Source organism: Suillus discolor (assembly GCF_016758755.1).
Source record: "Suillus discolor strain FC423 chromosome Unknown F5147scaffold_4, whole genome shotgun sequence".
Taxonomy (NCBI): Eukaryota; Fungi; Basidiomycota; class Agaricomycetes; order Boletales; family Suillaceae; genus Suillus; species Suillus discolor.
In genome coordinates, this window is record NW_024541251.1 from 413,474 (window position 1) to 436,930 (window position 23,457).

General features: G+C 47.9%; 9 protein-coding genes and 1 non-coding gene across 10 annotated transcripts; 6 read left to right on the forward strand and 4 right to left on the reverse strand.

Moving 5' to 3' along the window:
- Nucleotides 1-682: 682 nt before the first annotated feature.
- On the reverse strand, nt 683-9,043 carry F5147DRAFT_669069 (uncharacterized protein). Its single transcript, XM_041435420.1, has 42 exons — nt 8,966-9,043; nt 8,509-8,797; nt 8,209-8,460; nt 8,038-8,155; nt 7,718-7,988; nt 7,642-7,664; nt 7,505-7,589; nt 7,252-7,451; nt 7,120-7,203; nt 6,737-7,069; nt 6,434-6,680; nt 5,987-6,385; nt 5,891-5,934; nt 5,658-5,832; nt 5,538-5,609; nt 5,353-5,485; nt 4,928-5,302; nt 4,696-4,881; nt 4,612-4,645; nt 4,449-4,563; nt 4,378-4,395; nt 4,270-4,328; nt 3,987-4,217; nt 3,895-3,936; nt 3,711-3,847; nt 3,500-3,661; nt 3,201-3,448; nt 3,029-3,148; nt 2,855-2,976; nt 2,705-2,801; nt 2,538-2,656; nt 2,361-2,482; nt 2,210-2,306; nt 2,138-2,159; nt 2,017-2,089; nt 1,817-1,970; nt 1,557-1,766; nt 1,340-1,502; nt 1,177-1,250; nt 1,111-1,119; nt 971-1,052; nt 683-914 (listed from the first exon to the last, which is right to left on the reverse strand). Exons 2-42 carry the CDS (start codon nt 8,763-8,765, stop codon nt 907-909), a joined length of 5,772 nt encoding a protein of 1,923 aa, XP_041298419.1. The 5' UTR covers nt 8,766-8,797; nt 8,966-9,043; the 3' UTR covers nt 683-906.
- A 5-nt stretch (nt 9,044-9,048) lies between these two features.
- On the forward strand, nt 9,049-10,301 carry F5147DRAFT_669071 (chalcone-flavanone isomerase-domain-containing protein). Its single transcript, XM_041435421.1, has 5 exons — nt 9,049-9,348; nt 9,404-9,570; nt 9,625-9,697; nt 9,756-10,081; nt 10,133-10,301. Exons 1-5 carry the CDS (start codon nt 9,144-9,146, stop codon nt 10,175-10,177), a joined length of 816 nt encoding a protein of 271 aa, XP_041298420.1. The 5' UTR covers nt 9,049-9,143; the 3' UTR covers nt 10,178-10,301.
- Nucleotides 10,257-10,329, forward strand: F5147DRAFT_t13. The gene has a single exon. It is a non-coding gene; the product is annotated as a tRNA-Thr (tRNA).
- Nucleotides 10,330-11,402: 1,073 nt separating this feature from the next.
- Nucleotides 11,403-12,765, reverse strand: F5147DRAFT_669075 (nucleotide cyclase). Its single transcript, XM_041435422.1, has 2 exons — nt 12,735-12,765; nt 11,403-12,682 (listed from the first exon to the last, which is right to left on the reverse strand). The coding sequence occupies exon 2, from the start codon at nt 12,457-12,459 to the stop codon at nt 11,482-11,484; it is 978 nt and encodes a 325-aa protein (XP_041298421.1). The 5' UTR covers nt 12,460-12,682; nt 12,735-12,765; the 3' UTR covers nt 11,403-11,481.
- Nucleotides 12,766-14,492: 1,727 nt separating this feature from the next.
- Nucleotides 14,493-14,840, forward strand: F5147DRAFT_566424 (histone-fold-containing protein; the record flags this gene model as incomplete). The annotated part of the gene is made up of 2 exons (XM_041430800.1): nt 14,493-14,615; nt 14,670-14,840. Coding segments are annotated over 2 exons (294 nt in total), but the record flags the coding sequence as incomplete, so codon positions are not given.
- Nucleotides 14,841-15,136: 296 nt separating this feature from the next.
- F5147DRAFT_627004 (TIM21-domain-containing protein) lies at nt 15,137-16,491 on the forward strand (the record flags this gene model as incomplete). The annotated part of the gene is made up of 5 exons (XM_041432704.1): nt 15,137-15,450; nt 15,522-15,682; nt 15,735-16,244; nt 16,294-16,342; nt 16,400-16,491. Exons 1-5 carry the CDS (start codon nt 15,144-15,146, stop codon nt 16,489-16,491), a joined length of 1,119 nt encoding a protein of 372 aa, XP_041298423.1. The 5' UTR covers nt 15,137-15,143.
- Nucleotides 16,492-16,645: 154 nt separating this feature from the next.
- F5147DRAFT_768054 (ATPase, V1 complex, subunit F) lies at nt 16,646-17,223 on the reverse strand (the record flags this gene model as incomplete). Its single annotated transcript, XM_041440931.1, has 4 exons — nt 16,646-16,698; nt 16,754-16,841; nt 16,898-17,113; nt 17,167-17,223. 4 exons carry the CDS (start codon nt 17,221-17,223, stop codon nt 16,646-16,648), a joined length of 414 nt encoding a protein of 137 aa, XP_041298424.1.
- A 70-nt stretch (nt 17,224-17,293) lies between these two features.
- On the forward strand, nt 17,294-20,847 carry F5147DRAFT_251784 (SGT1-domain-containing protein). The gene is made up of 10 exons (XM_041428839.1): nt 17,294-17,684; nt 17,737-17,824; nt 17,897-18,138; nt 18,192-18,333; nt 18,383-18,562; nt 18,620-18,703; nt 18,756-18,919; nt 18,970-19,281; nt 19,333-19,907; nt 19,958-20,847. The coding sequence occupies exons 1-10, from the start codon at nt 17,356-17,358 to the stop codon at nt 20,500-20,502; spliced, it is 2,661 nt and encodes an 886-aa protein (XP_041298425.1). The 5' UTR covers nt 17,294-17,355; the 3' UTR covers nt 20,503-20,847.
- On the forward strand, nt 20,679-21,737 carry F5147DRAFT_669083 (clathrin adaptor complex small chain-domain-containing protein). Its single transcript, XM_041435423.1, has 5 exons — nt 20,679-20,838; nt 20,892-21,163; nt 21,213-21,284; nt 21,345-21,420; nt 21,483-21,737. Exons 1-5 carry the CDS (start codon nt 20,817-20,819, stop codon nt 21,629-21,631), a joined length of 591 nt encoding a protein of 196 aa, XP_041298426.1. The 5' UTR covers nt 20,679-20,816; the 3' UTR covers nt 21,632-21,737.
- F5147DRAFT_669085 (MED6-domain-containing protein) lies at nt 21,738-23,251 on the reverse strand. Its single transcript, XM_041435424.1, has 6 exons — nt 23,042-23,251; nt 22,844-22,986; nt 22,696-22,787; nt 22,565-22,647; nt 22,031-22,505; nt 21,738-21,962 (listed from the first exon to the last, which is right to left on the reverse strand). Exons 1-6 carry the CDS (start codon nt 23,111-23,113, stop codon nt 21,934-21,936), a joined length of 894 nt encoding a protein of 297 aa, XP_041298427.1. The 5' UTR covers nt 23,114-23,251; the 3' UTR covers nt 21,738-21,933.
- Between the last annotated feature and the right edge of the window lie 206 nt (nt 23,252-23,457).

A 23,457-nucleotide genomic window follows, 5' to 3' on the forward strand; every position in this document is an offset into this window, starting at 1 on the left:
CCTACCGTGCCTCAGAACCTTCCTCTGACTTGCTGATGGCGCTATAATCCGGCTAGATAATCACCGTGACGCCTCAGAAGACGTGCGCACGAAGCGCACAGTATGTGTCAACTCGGACCATTATCAATTTATCTTTTCAAATCAGTTTACATCGATGATGACCTGGCTCAGAGATAACTCCATCGCGATATGAACATAATGCCGCTAATATCTCGAAGTTACGGGAAGCGCTTTCTACAGCTCCTTCCTATGACCGCATGATTTATGCGTCGCGTATGCTGCAATTCTAATCAGTTCAAAGCTTATGGGTCGTGAAATGTATAAATACGATAATGAACCAGACCCTGAACAAAGCATGAGGATCTAGACGAGACTCGGGCCTTTCTGAAACCTCTCTAACGGCTTGAATGATTATACTATGGGCTCGGTCATCGATCATACCGTCAGCCGACTTGGCATATTTTCAAGGCACCAATTCAAATGACCGGAACACGTGCAACACACGCGCTGATGGGCTGTCGCCAGGAGTTACACGTACTGGCCCATTATGTGGTTCCGAGCCGATGAATTACGAGCCGACAACCCTTGAAACTTCTTTTTTTTTCAATGAGCTGCGATGAAGCTATATCTGATGGTACACAAAGCCTTGCACCTGTTCGGCAGGAGCATACAGGCGGGAGTAGAGGACACTGCCGATACTGAATTGGCCAAACCATCGCAGACATGGGCGGAATTAATCATCGATAGCACAAACATTCTTGGAAGAAGAACTGATACTTAAAATCGAACATCAAGTATGTGCCCTAATTTGTACATAGTCGATACGGCGATGTAATACGAACATCCTGCTGATGGGCCTGAGTCCTGACGGAGGCGCGGATCGATTCCAATCTATGAAACATTTATCTAGGCGTCTGTAGATATGGCCGTTGATTAGCCAAAGCCCTAATAACAGACGCAATCAACCCACAATATGAAGTACCAACGAGCATCGTAGAGAGGCTCTGCAATTGATCTTCGTCAAAGGCTAGTTGATCCTTGTGCCAAGTATCCTGTAAAATCGATGGTAAGGCGCGACAAAGATTGCCATTGATCGCGGAAGCAATTTACCTGGTGAGTCTAGATAGAAATAATGCTCGTGAGGTCAAATCAGTATACAATAGGAAAGAAACTTACTTTCTTGAACTCAGAAGCACAGTGACGAATCGTCGTCGAGATCGGCGGCGGATCTGTTGCGTGTCTCGCCAGGACTGTATTGACGAAGATGATCGAAAATAGTAAGAGAGTTATAGCGAGCGGACATGAGTTTCAGACAAAAAAGTTCACAACATCCACTGACCTTCTGTAAGGGACGGCATCCACGGCTCGACAGAGTACGGGAAACTCTCAATAAGGGCACATAGACCAAGGATAGCGGAATGTAACTTCCTAAGCGACTCTCCATAGTCATGGTGTGTGCGCGAGGGGAGCTTTACGCTGCGCGCTAATGATATGAAACGATTCTGAATTGAACGGAGCTTATTCAGTGGAAATTTACGGAGGCTATCATCGCACACCTTCAGTGGAATTATATTCTGCCGCTGTGAGCATCTTACAACTCCAGCCAGGGTCTTCGACGACATTTCTCGAACTTCGACGTTCTCATCTGATAAACAATCGAGTAATACATCCATGATTTTGAGTACGCCGTTAGATGAAATCGTCAAGAGGTTCCGATAGAAGAAAACGACCAAGGCAGGCAATGCATGCAATCGAATTCGCCATGACTAGAAAAATTCCAGATAAATACTTTATTTATTTAGGTAAATGAATGTACCTCAGATGATTGAATGGCCGAAACCAGGTTCTCCAGGACGATGTGCGTAAGCGAAGGCGGCAGATGACCCGAGGAAAACACACGAAGCACAGCGCTACTGTACTTTTGAAGTTCCGGATTGTCGCTCAATTCTGACATGCTCAAGAGTTCAGGTCTAAATATATTTTAGCAAAATACAGTAAAATGAATGGGTCACAAACAGCAGAGCCATGGCATGAGGACGAACAAGACAAGCTTCAGGGCTATGAAGAGACACCCATAACCAGAGCAGCACTGTCAGGTCTCAGTTTAAACTTCAGATGAAAAAATTGCGAAGCCTACTGGTCAAGCCGACTTTGTCATACTGAAGATGAACGTAAGAAAGAGAATTCCGGTAAATGTGTTATTACCCACCCGGGACTGTGAAACTCGAGGTGGAGAAAATCGTTCATCCTTCCATTTGGGCAGATTATCGATGATCGATTGTACGTGATAAGAGAAAAACCCTTGTCTGAAAAGGAATAGAAACTGAGTGCCATATCGGAGACTACTTGAGGGGAAATACCTGATTCGGAGTGGATCTGGACTCTCTGCGCATGCCGCGAGGAGAGCATCCACAGAGGGATATGCTGGTCTCCATTGATACTTGGCTATCAGACACAGGGCATTGGATATCGAAGTCCTTATCTGCATCAAAAGATATGAGACACACGGATGTGGCATATCCGTATCAAGCAAATACCTCCGCATAGTTGGAGTCCGCGTTGTCGAAGAAAATCGAAGCATATTTCTCAGATACGCCATTGAACCGGACACCGACAGAATCAATAAATACAACGATAACATTAAGAGCCTTCGTCACTGCAAGACAATGAGCACAACAGGGCTGATGACAAGAAACAAACTTGCTGGAAAACGCAGAGTCGCCCTGAAAGTCAAGATGGAGGGATAATATCCAATTTACCAAAGGCTGGAAGCGACGTGGGTCGAGGTTCAGTAAGGTATGCTTTGGGGCAGTCAATGAGTGACGTTTCTCGATACAACTGCGAAGAAATATACCTCTAGGAATGAAGTCCAGTATGAAACAGTGTCTGGCTTTGCCTGAGTGAAAATCACGTTAAAGCGCGGCGTGAGCCAAGACCAGAGTTCCTCTCGCGTTTGCTTGGGCCAGTGTTTGGACCCTATGATGAAGCCATCAGATGTAAATACGATGGTATGGAACAGAAAGAATACCGCGCAACAGTCCAGTCAATATCTCAGCCGCAGCCGCCTGCTTGAACTTATCCGCATCAATCATCAATGGCTCGACAATTGGAAGAATTAAATGCATGTGTTCGCCGTTGAACAATTTCGCTGCAGTAGGGTCAGCAACGAATTCATGGATGGAAAAGTGAACGACGAGGACCTAGAGTAATCATAAAAATCACATTCTCTGCGTGAAGATGCGGCGAGCCAGACGCCTTGCTGGACTCTTGGCTCCACAATGTTGCGAGCTGAGCAAAATATCCTTTTCCAATACAGCTACGCATGGCTTGTAAGCACTGTCTTGACGCCAAGTCCCATGACACTGAGTTGGTCAGATTCACAGGATAGCATTTGATGGTCTTCGTCCAAGCCAAAAAGCCAGTGTCTAGCAGGTCGACATAAAAGCCGCTAATAAAGCGCATGAGCAAGAAATTCTGCACGACAAATAACTCAACTCACTCGACTTCATTAATGGGTTGGTATAGTTGCTCAAGGAAAGCAGGTGGGTTGTTGATGGAAATAGTCCTCGCGAAGGGGCTCTGCCATTTGCAGAGCCAGAGCTCATCATCAGTTTTGGCGTATGCTCGTATCTTCATGAGAACGGCGGTCTTCACGATTGCCCTGTAAAAAAAATGAATCGACGTGATGCATGTTTGATTAAAGCACATACTGCTCAGCACTAGCCCTTATTCCTGGTTGTGGGCTAAGTGTTTGTTCCATGAAGAAGCGAACCAACTCCGGAGGAGCCACTGCGTCGCGTCTGAGGAAGCCCATCAGAAACTTCATGGCCATGTGTACATATCTCCACTAAAGCCTTGCTTAGATTTGTCGGACGACAATGAGGAATGACGTACATGGGTAGTAGGCCGACAGGCAATCTCGAGAATAGAGCGGACCTACCACAAAATATCAATATCAATGTACGCATCGACAGCGTGATACGCACAGTCTTGTCGCTCTCCTCCAAGCATCGCTTTGCACGCTTAGCAGCACATTCCACCGCTACCTTTGTTAGCTCGCTATCAATGATAGCAGGCGAGAACTCTTCTTCAAGAGTGTGAATAGAGGATTCAATCCCAGGAGTAGGGGCTGTGTACGAAGAAGTCCTTATGACTTCTTCACCGAGGTGTATTAGACACTCCGTGGAGAAAGTGGTGACAAGCTTCTGTATCGAAGGCTATGGTGACGTTAGATGGGCTTCAGAGCAATAGATTGCGACTTGCACTCACTTTCTCTTCGTGCTGGCACTCTAGCAAAGCAACCAGGTATTGCCGTCGTAGCGGTGGCTCTGCGCGGGGTTAGAATTGATTATACCCACTACTGCTGAAACATCATACCGGACATGGTCAGCGCGGCTTTTGCGGATATCAAATCAGATCATGCTGAAAGACGCAGTAAAGCCACATACCAGTGCCTTTATTACCAAGGACGTACAAAGCACCCTTGATCCTATCAGGATCATTGCCTTTCGACAGCGCATTGAAGATAGATGGCAAGATGTATCTTGTTGCCCGGACATAGGACTGGACCAAGGTCACCATACAGTCAAACCAGAATATATTTGTACTCACACCACATGCGCTGTGCAGCACATTCTGAGCGAGGCTGAAAAATTGGTTATGACAAAGAACGAATGATGTCATCGAGGAACTCACCGTCGCACTCGCGTGTATGGTGACAAACAGAGCTCCGCAAGGTCTTCCTTCAGTAATGTGTCATCCAGGGACGACCTTCGGCGATACAAAGCGTGTATATAGAGCCGGCCACAGTGGTAGACTTGTGCTCTTTTTACCCACGCAATTCGCGAGTTCTCTTTTTGCCTTGCCGACACTCGGTTTACCCTGATTTACATCAGACGAGGACAAGCTTTGCATTTGGACAACTCACTCTCTCGACTGTGCAAAATTCTTTTGCAATGTGATAAAGTCTGCCCGACTCATCCCGTAATCCAAAAAGTAAGTGTCGATGGCCTTCACGACGGCGACGACAGCATCCAAATGATCTTCACCTCCTTGGATTTGGCGCAAGGCAACTGCGGCCAAGTGGGTGACGTTGCCAAAACGGATGCGATGCTGCAAGGCTTGTTGGTAACGAGGATCGTTGAGATCAGTGAGAATAAATCCAGCTTTGACGTCAAGATGATCAACAATAAGTTCTTCCAGTTCTATTTCTGGATCGAGGCATGGGTGCACTACATCTTTAGGTCCTTCCTTCAGGAATGACGGTAGGCCGCTCCAGATAGACCTCACAAACAAGAGGTACCTGTGAAAACTATGTTAATGGAGTGCTATCTTCTCCGTGTTGCAACTTGCCTGCAAAAGTCATTCCTAACGACTTCATCCCAATGTTGAGTAGACCGCGCCAAGGTCTCTATCTTATCGAGTGCAGGAGCTGCTACGCGATCCAAAATGTCCAAGATGAATTGCACTTCCTCAGTACTTGGAACTTGATGTTCCATGGTCAGCAGTTGCGTCAAGCACATTGATATTATGCTCACTGTGCCATTTCACCTTGACATCCTTTGCTTCGTACAGGCGACCCCATTGAGTGTTGTGCGACTCGTTAAACTCTGGATAACAATTAGTTGCGTAAACGGAGTGGTGTCGACGTGACCGACCAGGCTGATTCCATACGTCTTCATTCACGAAGCGGTTGTCAGATGGATAGACGCCAGACAGCGCGTGCATCACTCTAGTGACAATCGCAGCAGTGCCCGTGTACCCACGTTCATTCTTCGTTTTATTCAACAGTAATGATAAAAGGTTGATGATATCTTCCTTGTGCTTGAGGAGCTAGAATTGAAAATGCATTCGGGAACTCAAAAATGCTACGGAATGAGATCGCACTCACAGCATGTGCACCGTACGCAAGACACCCGCGCAATATTGACATATCTGTTAAGATAATCATTTAGATGCCCAACAAAGAATAAGCTAAGCCACTCACTCCAGTGCAGCGTTGTGTCAGATGGAACAAGATCGTGTGTTGATGTTGTTCTAATGCTGGAAGCTCCATACTTGAGCTCCTCTTGTATGCGTGAGATACACGACGGCAAAAACTTATCCAACGTCTTCTGGGGTTGGGCGCGTGCCAGGCATGCTACGAGCTGCCCGAACGCTCGGATAGCGTTAGACTTCGCGTTTGTCGCAGCGTAGTCGAAAACAAGATTCAACACGAGATCGAATAGTTGGTCTGAGAGGTGCAAGGTGACCACGTCAAGCATGCTCTTGATCGACTTCAAAACGGTCTCTTCCGATTTTCCGCCGGTAGTCTTCTTCTTCCCACCTTCCTCAGGGAGATTCTCGTATAAAGCTAGAACTCTACGAAAGAGGGATGTCACCCAGTCTACTAGGGAGTGAGTCGCTGTCCTTCACTGAAAGGAAACAATCACACCTGCGAAGCCTGCCGTGCTCTCTCGGACAAGGATCCTCTCTTCTCGCTTGCTCAGTGAAACAAATGGGCTCATTTCGATACCTTCAGGGATGTGGGTGTCCTCGGTATCAACCTCCATCAGCTCCTCGCCTGGCGCATCTCCAGACAACGCGAAACCAGAGTGGTGCATGGAGAGATCTCCGACCTTCACATGCTGCATGGTGCTGACGATGAATAAAGTAGCACAGACAGTCTTGTTAGGGTCGTTCTAAACATCACGTGATGAGTGACAAGTACACACTATGAGGATGTAAAGTATCTTACCAGATCAATGCCAGGAAGGCAGAGTTCGAGAAGAGGAAGTAAGTGCTTTGGTCCCGGCCTCCATATTATCTCTGAGACAAGCGGAAGTGAAATGCCGGACAACATCTTCAACACTGCGGTGGTGCGGTGAGTCTCATTTACCACTTCCAGACCACCGTAGGCACGCTCAAGGAGCTCAGGCATGATGAGCGTCGGCTCGAGCAATGCCATAGTGCGCAGTGCACCTTGTGCCATACTAATAGAAAAGGAATCCTTGGAAAACATGGCAAGGAACGCAGGCGTGCGTAAAACATCGACGAACGCTCGGCGGAGAGAAGGAGTGAGACGGTGTGCCTAAATTGTGCACGTGAGTTTACTGCAACGAGCTCTGGTGTCATACGTACCACGGGAGTTTTGCACGAAGGCTGCTGTTCTTCAAGCCATCTGTCGGCAAACTCGACGGTAAGGCGTTGCAGCAAATTCGTGAGCTAGCGGGAATATTAGCAGAAGTCCATCTATATCAGCACGATACGTACTGTGAACGTCCAGTGGCCGGAGTTTGATGGATGAAAGAAGGATTCTGTGCTTGTAATCAATTTGTCTAATGAGTCAAGCGCCTTCGAACCGGCCAAGTATCCCATCGGTTGGCTGTTGGGAGACCCAGGAGTGGATGCGGAATCTCCGCGTATTGGACCATCGAGGGCCATTGAGTATACAAATAGTTTAGCCAGGAAACCTGCAGAATTCAGAATTACTATTATGTGGCGCAGAAGATCTGAAGACACTGACTGATCCTACTAATTGTTTTCTTGACCTTGGAACCTTGGCGTGCCGCGGTAGCATCTGCCTGAACAGCTGTAGCAGCGATATTCTGCTACAATTGAGTTGTATATTACTGTGTGAAGGGAGAAAAAGAAATGACTCACGCTCGAATTGCCCACAGGGACATCTATCGTAACAAGAAGTCAGCGGGTCTTGACCAAGTGTACTAAAAAAACCTACATAGCGACTCGATTCCTTTACTAATAAGCATCAACCACTCTTCTTGTGTCCAGATACCGATATCTTTCCATGCGGCACCTCCTTCCTCTCCCGCAAGTCCTTCCTTACCAGCGACATGTTCCTCCGCGAGGATTCCGGCGAACTCGAGAAACCTATCGTCCATGATGTGCGAATTGAAAGCTTCCCAAATCCTGAATATCACAGGAAGGTAGATATGCGTGTGAGTTGGCGGAAGGAACGATGTGAGGACGGGAATCATCGTCAAAGTAGTCTGGGTAGCATTAATCTGAGTCATCAATCCCAGGAGATCTAGGACTTACATCGGGCGTGAGGATAGGCAAGAATGTCTCGAGCATATCGGGAATATCAGTCGCAGGGAAATAGCGCTTACAGCTCTCCGCGACATATAGCAATATATTGTTTAAGTTACGGTTCCCCCTGCACGCATTGGATTAAACATCGGCATATGGACATGGTTGTGGTATACTTACTGAAATTCTGCGAGGCGGCTCTTGGGGAACAGCTCTTTGTACAATACATCCCATAGGGGTTTCCAGGGGAGTTGGAGGTCAGTGGCCTCAAGTTTGCGTTTAACGGTCTTGGATCCCAAGAGACGGTACAACATATCTGCCCAGCTACGGATGACCCGTACCTCTATGCCAGGCAGAAGGCATAATTCGTAATAGAAGCGGACCAATGCGGCGCGGGTGGAGGTCGTCATGGGATACCGCATCTGCAGCCAGCTGGAAGCGGGGGTGAGTGATTTGAGATTGTGTATAAGAATGACATACCATTGCAGGATTGCATCCCAGGTGGTGAGGACCAACCAATTCTTGGATTTAGCGCAGACTATCAACTTTCCAACTATGTACTCAAGCTTAGCTTGCATGACATCAATGGACTCGCACTCGTAAGGGAGGGAATCGATATAAGTCTGGAGAGTGGCCTTTTGCTTTTCGTATGCTGAGCGATCAGAGACGAGTTCCGCGGCAATGTCATCGGAGGGTGACTCGAGGACGTCCATGGACGTACTATCTTCTTCGTCCATGTAAACGGAAAAACCACCTGAAGAAAACTCTTCTGCAAACTCGCCAATGAGACCACTGATATCAAGTGACATAAAGGAAGACGCTGATTATGATAGAAAGCAGTTATGAGAGAATTTAAAGATATGAAGTCAGTTCCCGCGGTAGAGCGATATCTGAAGGATAGAAGTACTGAAAGAAATGGAATTGATTGAGAACGTACGTGTTTTTATATTGGGATGAGTTTCCAGCTGACGCGTCGTCTATCTGCGGATTTGACTTGTTTAGGAGGATTGCGTCGTCCCCCGGATGAGAACACAAGTACGTCCACTCCGTAAACGCCTGACGCTAATACTCCCACGTGGTTCTCCCGGCGGTCCTTCTCTAGGCACAACCTCCATATGTCTCAATTTTTGCGACCGCTGGCAATTTTCAGCTCATCATGGTCTCGTTCATGTATAACGAGAACTTCCAAACAGTCTAGGTCATTCGTGAAACCGTTACTATGGGGTGCTACTGTTTCCTTATTTTCAGCCGCATATGCGGTACAGAACACAACCATCCATCTAGATGCCGAGCCATCTCTGCCCGACTCCGAATTCGAGAGTATGTTTCACCGCCTGACTGGGCTACTAGTCCGAGAACTCAAAACTTCGCATAGTTGATCCTGCAACATCAATTGCTTTCCCTAAGACTCTTCATATACCGTCAAAGTTCCCTTTGCCTCAGTTCTCACTCGTTGGCGTTGGGGTGAGAACCGTGTCATTCCTTGGTATAAAGGTGTACTCTGTTGGTTTTTATGCCGACCTTGCCAATCCAAACCTGAATGTAATATTACTCCTCCGCCCTCTTGCATTCTTATTCCTAATAGACACTCGATAGATTCCCATGACTGCAACTCCTGATGAAAAAATCGAGCACATTGTCCGCAATACCGCTTGCGCTATCCGAATAGGCAAGTCCCTACTGTACTGAGCACACGCCGTGGTTACTTTGAACTTCATTCTGCTCAGTACCCACTCGCGGCACATCTTACTCACATCTCCGTGATGGCTTCATGCGTGCCCTCACTGCGCGTATGCAGCTCGCACATACACGTGCTACAATCACTCCAGCAGAGGAACCTGCAGCCCAGTCTTCTTTGAGGACATTGAAATCCCTTTTCCCGACTACATCAATGTCAAAGGGCAAACCCTTTGACATTGTACTCCTTGCGCCGTCGCGCAGCCCATCTCGCCCACGTACTCTGATACTTAAAGATATGGGTTCGGTGGAAAATGATTGGGTAGCAGAGGAATTCGTCCTGGCATATTTCGAAGGTAATGGGATTAGCCCTCCAGTAAGTGTCTTCCTCTGTATTCCATGATCTGGTTGACAAATTCTTGCACAGTTGAAGAAAGCTGTTACAGAGCGCATGCAAACGTTTGGGAAGTAGCAATAACTTTAGTTTACTGAAGACATACCCACATGCAAATGGTGACAATAATGTCACTTGCTATTGGCCCGACATCGCATCCCGTTTAGCTCAGTTGGTAGAGCGCGTCACTAGTAATGACGAGGTCAGTCGTTCAAGTCGGCTAATGGGAAAAATTAGTAAGTTGTTAATTTTTTAAAACCCCTATGATGGACGCTGGTGGCCAGAAAGTCGGAACTCGAGGATCTGGTTAGCCATGACGATGGGAATGGAACTACCGCTGGATGTACTAAGTGGCTTATTGAATCATTATCTGGTGTATGCCCGATGCCTGTAGTTATGAATCGAATTTTTGTTTGTACACTACATGCATAATACTAACTAACTGAGCGAAAACTTTTCATGAATAGGTGACTTCAATATGCTGCCAGGAAGAAACTCTTCAGTGCCACGCAACAAGCGAGGGCATCATCGATACTCTGATGGTGGCCTACTTCAATTGGCATGGAAGATCTGGACTCTGAATGATAGCAGAGCCAATAATCAATAGCGAGAGAAACAGATCAGACAAGTGGCAAATGTGCCTGCAAGATGAGGGACTCCGTCGTAGTCACCTGTCGCGCGACGGGCACCCTTTGCTGGGTTAAAAGAAAGATTACATCTCACCCCACATACATAGAATATGAAGCCGCATTAATGCACACCGCCCTCAAGGCTCGCAGAGCCATGTCCCTGAGGAGAGTGAAATATAGTATTTGGAAGTGACATTGGAGATGAAGAAAAATGCTCCGAAGACAGCAAGACCAGATATTCGAAGGAGCCAGGGAGTTTGGTAAGGAGAGACTGCAGCCTGAAGTTGCTGTGAGCATGTTGGAGAGCAGAGTATTGGAGGTTGGATGGGTGCGCGGTGCAAGTGGCGTGCTTGGTGGGTGCTGGCACAACCCCGACATAGCGCGTCCGGGTGCACGTGATCCCCATACTATGGACCCGGAATTCACGATTCCCAGATGCCGGCCTTCCTGTCGGCGACAAGTGCACAACTGTGAGGCCGAGCGAGCACTTAGGCATCTTCCCTCAAAGCCAGCGATTTAAGGCCCGGCTGTGCAATGTAAATTGTGACACTTAATAGTCTATAGTTCAAAGAAATTTCTTGGGATGTGGATTTTAACTTTATCACTTGTTTATATCAAACCGTTTGCCGGGCACTGGAGGCGAGTGACACGACGCTTGACAATATACAATCCTGTTCCTGACAAAAGGGCACAAATACGATTATCAGAGCGCTATGGAAATGGACAGGTCTAGTAGGTAGGGAGACGCAAAGCTCATCTCTCCAAACACGCATCATCGGATAGAGTTTGGTCACAGATAACTTGTGCAGCGGTGCCATTGGTATAAGAATCTGCTGGTGATCCGGGGGTGGATAATGACGGGGACGTGCTTGGATTCAACCCAGACTTGACTAACTGCTGACGTCCTAGGAGGGCTGCAGGGTAGACAAGGGAAGCCATCTCCGGAATTTCCAGTCCCTTCAATTTGATTTCACCGACAGGGAGAAAAACCGTCTGCAGTTGCCGGATTTCCTCGATAGCCCGAGCTGTCTGAGGTTTCGAGGCTGGACCGCAATCAAACAAACTCGCATTGACTTCGCGAACAACATCGGCGCTGCACATGATTTGTCCACCCAACGCACTGGCACTGATACGGGCGCATCGGTTAACCATAGACCCAAGATAATCCATGCGGCAAGTGATAGGATCTAGTTCGCACGCTGGGGTTCCAGAGTGAATGCCCATACGGACGGAAAGGCCGCGTGCAAGAAGGTTTCCGTGTTTATCGTAGACCTCTTTGCCTTCTTCACAATCTAGTATTTCTTGGGGCCAGGGTACGTGAAGAAGTTGAATCTGGGCAGTAACACACCACCATACCGCAGCAAGGGTTGTTGGAAAGGCGCACATAAATGAGTCGCCTTCTGTCTTGACCATGTAGCCACCGCAATATAGAAGATGTTGTAAGAGAAGATTGTTGTGCAAATGTATCGCTGTCGACATGGCAGGATTCTTGTCCCACAGTTGGGTTGAATTCCGTATGTCTGTGAATACCAAACATACATGTCCTGTGGGCGGTGGCACCTCCCTTTCCAAGCGAGCAATAGTCTGGACCAGAGAGACCTTCGCTTTCCCAGATACAGCAGATGGCGTCTTGTCCTTTTGGCGAGCTCTGAAATCAGGCATGAGCGTAGCCAGGGATGCATTCTTTCCAGTGGCGTCGGCGATATCATACGACATTCCATTCACGTCCATCCGAGAAGCACGAACACGATGTTGGGCAGTCTTTTCGGGATCATCGTGGGTAGAAGGGACCACAAGATCTATCGCATCAGGAACAAGACAATGAGGCAGCCAAGAAAGGTTGGAGAGAACTCGTCTGCCTTCATTCCCTCCGTGCAGTTCACGATTGTTCTGCAGAAAATCCAATTTTTGGTTTCCGAAGATGTCGAGGGACGTTAAGTTACAGTTGAAATTGCTGCAGTAGCCATGAAAAAATAACTCGTATGTGTTCTAAAAGTTGAACATACCAATTTGCAAATCCCCAACGATGACCGTACCTTGACGAGCAGAGGCTTGCAGTGGAATGCATAGTGATTTGGATGGTAATTTGGATTTGGATAATACTTTTTCACGAGTGTATGAACGGCAAAAGTGAAGGAGCCCGCCATTATATAGGCGTGGCGGCATTCTCGGATGTGATGGATAACGGATGTTTCGGAACTTTTGTCACATGATACATACCGAGGCCAGGTGTTTACCTCTGTTGAATCGTGAAGCTGCTGACTAAGCCAATACGCTAGTGCTGCAGCTTCAAAGAGCTTGACCTCAGATCCAACGATTCCGAAATCCTTGGGTCCTTCATTTGAATGGCATAGGAGTATTTCCCAACTGCAATGTCCTGTATGATACATCGAACAGTCAGAATGGGGTGTAAATTGTCGCTGAACGTGTCGAGCCGCGCACATACGATGTACCAGCTGCATTATTTGGCAGCCCACGATCCACTATCATGCTTGATCCCAACTTTCTGCTGGGCCTGCTGGCTGACATTTGGCACTAAAAATGTGTTATTAGAATGTATGGATAAATAGTTGATATGGGCAGCCAAGTACGGCTTATTCCTATTTTCATTTGCCGCGAGCTCATCAAATGAGCAAACTTCTCCTACTGGTACGAACAATTCTGAATCTGCAGGGACAATTCCGACTAACCTCACAAAAAATACCACATGACAGCAATCCCAACACGAGCACGCCACCAGTAAACGACTTATTTTAGAACACACCAGGAGCTGCTCAATCATTGCCCCTCGCGAATAGTGCTGCAGTGCAATGATGGAGACTGCTGCGACAAGCCCGAAACCTTACCGAGAAGTTCGTCACCTTGGGCGTGGCAGAAGTCAGCCGAGCTAGAAAGCGCTGCGCTGACGATGTCTCACCAAACAAGAAAAAGAAACAGCGAACATGGATTTACTGCAAGAGTAGCCTGAGTGCAAGGGCAGATGCGGGCATGAAATATCATGAAGGAAGGGGTTGAGCATATTCGTGATTTCTTTGAAAGGAGAAGGACTCATCTTGCATTTCAGTGCTTAGGGATGCGTTGCAACACTACAGTTACTACTGGTCAGCAGTGTATCCAATATCACGCTGGAGTCTGGACGCCATGATTATTGTATCTTCTGATCAGAGTAAAAGATGTGATTGTTATTATTCGCACCACTGTAGTTCGTTTTTTAACGCGATCTTCGTAGTCGATAATTGATATTCGAATATCTGCCTGTTATTCTGGTCCTACAAATGTTAATAAATGAAAGAATGAATTTTTATTTGGCCATCGAGTCTACGCAAGTGTCCACAGAAATCACGTGGGTAAGCGCGACGCGCTTGTGGCTAAATATAACCTTCATCATCATTGTTGATTGATCCACTGGCAGGTGCACGTGCCGAAATGGATAGATATATAAGAAGGGATCACGTTTAGTTTGTGGCTTGCGGACAACATCTATCTTCACTATCAACTTACCTCAAGTTTCAACCTCCAAATTTTTCAATGGCCCGTACCAAGCAGACCGCCCGCAAGTCAACTGGAGGTAAGAACATTTTATCGTATTCATCCTTCAAACTTCATCTTAACTGTGTTGAACAGGCAAAGCTCCCCGTAAACAATTGGCATCCAAGGCAGCTCGCAAGACCGCCGCTGTCAGTCGACCCTTCCACGCTTTCCACCATGCCTGACTCACCAATTCGATCCCTTGACAGGTCCCCGCTGGAGGTGTCAAGAAGCCCCATCGCTTCCGCCCCGGTACCGTTGCGCTCCGTGAAATTCGTCGTTATCAGAAGTCTACGGAGCTCCTCATCCGCAAGCTCCCATTCCAACGTCTTGTGCGCGAGATCGCACAGGATTTCAAGGTTAGCACCGTCTTCCTGAATCTATATCACTCGTATCGTAACCGAGCCATTCAGACCGATCTCCGCTTCCAATCCTCTGCTGTTATGGCACTCCAGGAAGCCGCCGAGGCTTACCTCGTCTCGTTGTTTGAAGATACGAATCTCGCAGCTATTCACGCCAAACGTGTCACCATTCAACCTAAAGACCTCGCCCTTGCTAGACGCCTACGTGGAGAGCGATCATAAGTTAGTGACTGAATAATAATTTTAGAGCGTTGTATTTGTCTTGTATTGAATCGGGTTCTGAGCTTCTGTATGAATGATACCTTCTTTCTTCTGCCCAAGATTATTCCTTTCAATCCCAAACACCTGTGAGAAACATACGGGTGGTGCAGACAGGTATCAGAATGCACATGCATGTCGGACGTCCACGACAATTCGAGGAGTTAGCTTGTCCAGTCAGCCCTCGGTCAAAATTAGGCGGTGACCGATCGCCGGCTATTTTTGGGTAATGCGTTTTCGGATGCAGTCCAGAACGTTAACCTTACCATGACCTCCATGGCGAGGCTTGCACGTCAGGTCAATACGCTTTGCACTCGTTCGCGGCCATCGACCGACATCTTATTTTCACATCGCCACCGTCACCAAATCTATGCATTTGGATTATGTCGCAGGTCATTTGTGACTCACCAAGACGCTGCATCTTCATTACTCTCTTCTGCGCTTGACCAGAAACAGCGCGGCACGCGTCCGAACCGAGAGGACTCAGTAGGGCCGTTTGCGCTTGGGATATCTCAAGGATCCCTCAAGGGAAAGAAAGTAAAACAGTGGTCCGAGCTGAGCACCGGTGGGAAGGGTGCGCATGAATTCTCACATTTTCTTACAGATCCATCATGATGGACTGTGATTGATCCTGCTTATTTACAGTGATTCGAACAACACAGCGTACTTCGAACCTTGCCGTTATTCTTTTGGGTGCCGGGCTTTCTGCCGTGCTCATATATGCCCTTACATCAGAGTTGTTCTCAAGGAACTCGCCTACCGTCCTTTTCAATGATGCCTGTGACCGCATTAATGCATCTCCTCGGGTATGTCCTACGAGTTTGAGTTTAAATCAATATTTGATTTTGATATGTACAGGTTGCAAAATACCTACGAGCACCTCTTATATTCCACAATAACCCGCCCTCCTCCACACGACCGAGGCACAGGCATAGGCATGTTTCATCTCAGGTCGCGGTAGATTCTTCAGGGCGAGAACACATGCTCCTCAACTTCTATGTACAAGGGTCGTCCTCCGCTAAATCAGCTCAGCAAGCTGATGAAGAAGCGGGCCCTTCATACATTGAGTCCCTCAGCTCCCTGACTCTAGATGAAACCATAGGCCTTGCGAAGGAGAAACTCGAGTCGATTGGGCAATCTGCAAAACGTGCATTCAGATACTTGAGTGGCGATGCCACTCCATTGCCCGCACCTCACCCGCAACTGTCGACTGATGATAGACAGGAGAACGAAAGAAAACAGGAGAAGGGCGTGTGGAGCGTTGCTGGGCTGTTCTCAGGTTTAAAGGGACGGAGAAGTGTAGCTGAAGGTGCAGGAGACTCAGGCGTTCCGTGGACAGAGGGAGAAGTTCATGCTGATCTTGTCCGGGTATGTAAACCTCCAAAGAATTCTTCGTAAATCTTCATGTGAAACACAGAACGACGACGGCTATTTCGTCTTCCGGTACCTCCTGATCGACATACCACGTATGCCACTTCGTTGATCCCTATTATCTTCCACTGATGCCAACGTTTCGACTTTAGATTCAGAAACCCGGAATCCAGTGAGGGTATTCGTTGAACGAGCACCAGGTGTCCGGGAGAATGAGCCCATCATGCGGTTCACTTCGGCATGAATTGCTGCACCCTAATACTCAATTCGAAGGTAGGGGAGAAGAACATCCATTCTCTAGGCATAGTAGACTCTGCTTGCCATGTACATCTGTATTATATGGTACACATGGACATTCAACCCTAGCGATGCGAGTAGTGTAGCAAGGCATGCACTCTCTACTCGCCGAAAAGCTTCTGAACGCGCTTCAATACCGAATCTTTCGAAGGGTCTGCGTTGTCATGTTAGTACAGGGTATGTGGAGACTGGGCGTCTTCTGTGCTCACCGTATGGATGATCCTTGGAGGGTATCTCGAGCAATGTAGGGAATGCTTCTTGGTAGCGGTCCACTGTCGGTCGTATCTTCTCTGCTATCTAAAAGTACGCGTCACATTCAGGTCAAAGATACGATCTGGGAGGTTTGATCTCACATGCTGGTTGATGAGGACAATTGCAATATCCTTCCGTTGGGTGAACTCCTGGAACGCAGCTTCGATCCCCGATATTTGTGTTTCTGGACTCATTCGTGAGTGTGAGATGATGTAGAATACGCCAAAGAGCTCACTAGAATCTACGATGAGGAAGTTCTTCCTCTGGTGCTCGTTGATGTGGCCGACGCCTGCAAGAAGCAGTCCCGTTATCGAGTCCTGGCAATGTGAATCTGATTTTGAGCAATGGTAACTAGCAGAGGTAAACGTACCTCATCTCCTATGACAGCGATGAGATTTCTGTCCTTGAAGGCCGTGGTCGACGCCATTGGTGTTCTCCTGTGAACCAAGAAAGGAAATGAGTCGGGGGGACTTTTGCTGACAAACACAGTCCTCAACGATCTTCAGTCTCCCCTAGTCAGTAATTCCATAAAACAAACGACAGTCTTTAACAATAATCTATGGCGATGGACATCTTCAACCGCCCACCTTCAATCTCAGAGGACACAATTCAGTATACTCTTTATCCCCCTCCAGCACTAGGAGAAAAATCATCTGCAACGACACTCGCAGTATGCGTAGAAGCATATGTCTCCGAGCTTTTGCCAAATTTTATCTGGCACAGAGACCCTTTCGAGGTAAAAGTCGCGAAAGACATCGATTCCGCTGCAGCTTCGGATAGCAAGTGGATGCTTGAAGGGCGTATGCGCGTCGGGGACTCCGTCGATGACGAGTGGTGCGTTGTCTGGATCCTACGGGAGGTCAGCAAGAAGTGGGATTTTGCTATTAGGTCAGATCTTGATCTCGGCGCGACTTATCTCGCGACTAACAGCGCGTATTAGCGTAATGGATTCTGACGGGGAGTTTCTCCTCATTGAGGCAGCCGAAGCCCTCCCTTCATGGGTCAAACCGTCCAACTCCGAGAATAGGGTGCGCCCTCTTCCCGTACTTTAGATGGTAAGACAGTTTGCTGAATTTGTTCTTGGTGCTCTTACATCATAGGTCTGGATATACAGTGGAATTTTGCACCTGATACCTCTCCAACACGTATCTGCTCCAAGTAAACAAAAACGAAGACGCAGATTCCCTGGGTCTAAAGACAGTGATGATGAAGGTGACATTGTTGGTGATGACCTTGAAGAATATTTGGCCATCGATGACGCACTGAAGCTGGTCCGCGATGCAACTGTCGAAACGCATGCACCTCTTACAGTTAAGAATACGGTATGGCAGCGTATTTCTGGGTAGGAAATTTTTTTGGTTGTGCGCGACGAACTATTCATGATCTTCGGGAAAGTTATCCTGCAGCAGCCAAAAGCCACGTGCATACCACCAAAGCGTACCTTCCGCTTGACATTGCTCGCACTTTATCCGTAGACCCTTCGTTGGTACAAAAGCCCGTCGAGACATTTTACACGCGTGATGCCGTCCAACTACGAGTCAGTATATTTAACTCTCCGCGACATCGTTCTGATGAGAATTCTGCAGGCTGCCCATCGCATGACGCGATTCCCTCCTCACTCTGCCGTGCTTACCACAGTCAAGTTGACAAGACCAGCATATGCTCAACTTGTTGGACAAAAATTCTTCCCTCCAAAGATATTTGGTCATTTCAAGGAGCGCGAGGGCAGCGACGTCTGGCGTTGGAGAGACATAGGTATGAAGCTGGCAAGTTAAGACATTCGCCATTCTGGAACATGTCCATTGACAAAGATACTATGACAGGCTTGCGGTTTCGAAATGATCTACCAAGAGTCGAAGAGTCGTACTGGCATCGCAAGTAAGACTAGTGAGGTGCTCGAATCATCGGTATGTACGGCTGACTTAGTCCTCCGTTGTCATACTAATCGCGTGGCCTCAGGCAGAAGCACGTAAAGAAGCACTTCGCCGATCATCCGACTATAAGGCTTACATCACAAATTTGCGTTCAACCGGCTACTTCCGGGGTGAAGTGGAAGACTCGCAGCTTTGGAATGAACTGGAAAATAAAGCCGCTGATGCGTTCATTCAGGTTCGGCAGGAGGAGTGAGTCACTCGATTTCACTTTTTTGGCCTTGAAGCTGATGTCTTACCAGCAATGCTACACGTCCTTCATTCGCAGCGCTGTTCAATTCAGCATTGTCTATCGCCCCGCAATACCTCACTGAGATGCCTGATGAGGCTGAAGACTCGGATGACTGGATGAACGTGGACGCAGCCAACTTTGATGATATGCTGGAGCGGACACGTTCTCAATCGCAGTCTCAAGAGATGGAGGTTGATTCTACATCTGATGGGGCAGAGGAAAGGATAGCTAAGGAACAAGCAAACAAACTGCAGGACCTTGCAGCCAAGGTGCAGAAGTTTGTCGAAGGAGAGGGTGATGTAGAGGGTGCTAGGTTTGAAGAGTAAGCTTCCACACACCAGAGCCTTCCAGAGACTAAGTCTTCTGTTTCTAGTGAGGCTTTCTCAGGCGACGATGACGACGGGGATGATGCAGACGAAGAAGATGAAGAGAATTTCAGTGATGAGAAGTTTTCAGACTCGGACGATGAAGATGAGCTAGTTGCCGACGAAGCTGCACGCCAAGAAGCAATGGCGAAGCTTGTGCCTGCCCTTTCAGAGGCCGAGTATGGACAAATGCCCGCTTCATTCAACACTCAACGTGTCTCCAAAGTTACTATTGAGACTGAAACAATCGAGGAGAACGATCCAGCTATCACACAATTTTCGGCTGCTGAACCCGCTTTGGAAATTACGTCGCCAGCTCGCACTCGGTTTATACGGCCACCCATTCTGCCGCGTGACAGGTACGAGGGTGTAGATTCTGATGACGAATCATCTAGCTCTGATCCACTTGCTGGTGGAGATGAAGAAGATGTAGAGTCAGAGGAGGACCGCCCGCAGGTTGTCGGCGATGTCGAAGTTGACATGGACCAGGAAGAAGCAGAGTTCCTAGAGTTTTCAAGGCAAGCTTTGGGCATATCTGACCAACAGTGGGGAGACATCATCAAGGATAGGAAAGGACGAGGAGGTAATCACTAATTGATCTGCCGAAGATCTTGCTAATGAGCACTTTTACAGCCTTTGTTCCCACTAGCATCATGGTGGAGAACACAACATCTACCTCAACAAGATCATCGACCAATAAATCTGAATCTTCCGCTCCACCAGCACAGGGACGGCAACCTGTCCCTGGCCCGAGGCCGAATGTGAATCCGAATCTGGATTCCTTTGAGGCTGTCATGCAAGCTATGGATGCCGAACTGAACCAGTCTCGCCAGACAACCCTGAAAAAGAAGAAAGGGAAGGGGAGGGTTCCGACCCTCCCTACAGGCGACCCTGAAATCTCCGGCAAAGACATTTCCAAATCGAAGTCCATGGATGAAGACGGTGAGGAGGATCTAGACGTCGAAGCTCAAATGGAGGCTGAGCTCAAAGCCATGCTCGAATACGGAGGCGGAGATATGGTGGAACCTGACTCTGGCGAAGAGGAGGTACCGATGGACTACAACCTTATCAAGAATTTCTTGGAAAGCTTCAAAAGTCAAGCGGGTCTTTCTGGACCTGTGGGAAACCTTGCAGGTCGCTTGCAGCCAGGGTGGACATTTCCAAGGGATGATTCATGATTTATTGCGCCACCCACACGCGGGCTGTTGGGAACTGAGACAGGGAAATCTATGGAAATGTCAATGATGTCTTATAGCTTTAACGGCGACGTAGCAAAATGAGCGCCTGTCTATTCTTTGTACTTTGTGAGAAAAACCAGTACTGGGTCACTACTGTGTACTCTGTAGCTGTGCAGTAGCGTTCTTGTTGCCAATCTAATCTTATCTAGAGCTGAACTAGAACAACTAGTCATCCCCTAGTGCTAGTACTACGAACCGGAAGTTGTCGTGGACCGCTGCTTTTCTGCTGTAAGAGGAATCACGCAACAGCTACCATGATCCATGCTGTGCTCATCTGTCAGTGAGATCTCTGGTCGTGTCGTTCTGCACTGACATATTCCACTTTGCAGTCAACACATCCGGGATTCCAAGGCTGACCAAGTTTTACACGCCCCTCCACCAATCTTCTCAGATATTGATACAGAAAATATTCTCTCTCATATCCATCCGGCCTGCAGGACTCTGCAACTTTCTAGATGCACCGGAGCTCGAGGCGTTTCTTGGCCCAAAGGATGGTTCGGACGAGAGATGGCGCGTTGTCTACCGAAACTACGCCACTTTGTACTTTGTCTTCGTCGTCGATGGTGCAGAAAGTGAACTGGGCATACTGGACTTGATACAGGTGAATGTCGCTTTCGTAGTCGTGCCCATGTTGTGACGAACTGTTCTAGGTTTTTGTGGAAGGGCTCGATAGGCACTTTGAGAATGTCTGTGAATTGGACTTGGTGTTTCATTTCGACGAAGTAAGTTATATCTGCCTTACACGAATGTGCCTTCGATGACCGATGGTTGTGGATGTGCAGGCGCATCACATTCTCGCAGAAATCATACAAGGCGGTCTTGTCTTGGAGACCAATGGAGATGAAATCAGTAACTCAGGTCTGTAATTTTTCCATTTGAAACGATCATGTACAAGCTTAATCTGGCATTATATTTTGCAGTGAAGCTAGCTTCGAAGGCCAGAAGGAACTCATTTGCATCATCAAATCCTTTGTCTCTAGGCAGCGGACCCGGCGGTCCGCGAAGCGGATCTCTGCAGACTCCACTAGGATGGTTGACTGATAGGCTGGCAGGTGTCGCCACTCGATAAGCTGCTAGGAATAAGTTTCATGTATAGTTGGGCGATGTTAGTTGTACAGTGTTAAATAAAGATAGTAGGTTTTCACAACCCCCAATTCAACTACAACACCAATTGTAGCTCCAGGTCCCCGTCTGTCCTATTCTTGCTAAAGAGATCCATGGTATGGTGGCGCAAGATGAGGCGTAGCGGTAATGAAGCCCGCAAAGCTCCGAGAAGGATGATATTCGACGTCAATACTCACGTCAAATGCCAGTCGCCTGCATGGAGATGTGGCACAGGGACTGCGACTGGTTTGTAGAGGTCGGAGGCCATCAACTTGCTCCGACAGCCAACAAGGTACCTAATTTATCACACAACATTCGCTCATGAATGCGCGAGCAACAACACCGATTTCGATTAAACACATACGCTTTTTCTTCTTTTTACCCGCACCAGGCGCACCCTTCGGTGGAAGTGTGTCTTGGGGTGTGGGACCGCTGGCTGGGGTCGCTGCTCTGGTCGCCGTAGGTGCAGGTGTGGCTGAGGAACGTATCCCCAGTGACTCAGGGGGAACACTATCTCCATCTCTGACAGAAGCAGAGGAAGAAAAGGATATTTTTGAATGAAACGCAGTGGACCTCATTGCGTTATACATTAACATGTTGTTCTGTTGCTTTTTCGGTCCACTGGTCATTAAAGTGGGTTTCTGACTTTCTGACTGTGACGTGGAGATCTCCGTCTCGGCTGCAGCAGTCGCGGAATCCTCTCCACCCCATTTTTTGGTAGCATCATCGGACATGGCCTGCTCCGTGATTGGCCAAATAAATCCTGTGCGAGGGGTGTAGTCAGGTCTATTGATGCGCAGTATGTCTAAAGAGGACTGCAGGGCGTATAGGGAAGTGAGCTACAAGAAGATAAGCCGAAATGAGTATGGTGTAGGAGTGGCAATCTGTGGGAACATACCAAACGGTTGGAGAGAACACCATAGACATCCGGCGATCGATAGATTCGATTGTTCATGATAAAATAAGCAGCAAGAGGGCGAACTAATGCCATGCTTAAATTTAGGAGTTACGGGGCAAACTCCAACGTACCTTCCTCAGGGGATGATCGTTCCCTTTTGTGAATAATAAATAGCGAAGGTGGCTGAGCATGCACGAGAGCAAACTCGATGCCGGTGAAACGTCTATAAATTGCACGCCAAGATGTGCAAAGGGAGCTCTGAATGTCAATGAAACTTACTTAAGTTCTTCCGACTCGTTTAATATGGGCACACCCGTGTGCATGGTCTGCATGCGCAAAACTTGATTATTGCTCTGCTTGTCATAGAACATTGACGTGGCAAAATAATCAAACACGTTCTCTGAAGTGAGAGGACCGTTCGCCTGATGTGTTTACTTGTAAGCATCCTGACACCTTTGTGGCGTTCAAATCGAATACCTGGATCCATTCGTGCCAGATGAAAAACCTGTGACTGTAATCGTCTGAGGGATGAAGATCGTTGAAGTCCATCACGACCTGTGAGCTGAGTGTAGATAGGGAGAACTTTCTGGTCTAGGGACGTGTTACGTTCTGACTAGTTCAATTAGCGGTAAACATTACCCGCGGTAATGGTGGTGGTGTTAAGGCCGCCACGGCCCGTTAACCAAGTTTGCCCAGGAGCGTGAGAAATGTTAATAATGAAACCAAGGAACTGGAAAAAATAATGAGAGTCTTGGTGGTCCCCGGCCTAGTCCGGCTAGTCCGTCCGTCCTAGCACCCCCAGACCCTGGCAAGCCCGCTTTCTTGTAAACATTTGGTTACCACCTAGCACCACCAGCACGCGCTACGAGACAACCTACCATTAGCGCATCGAT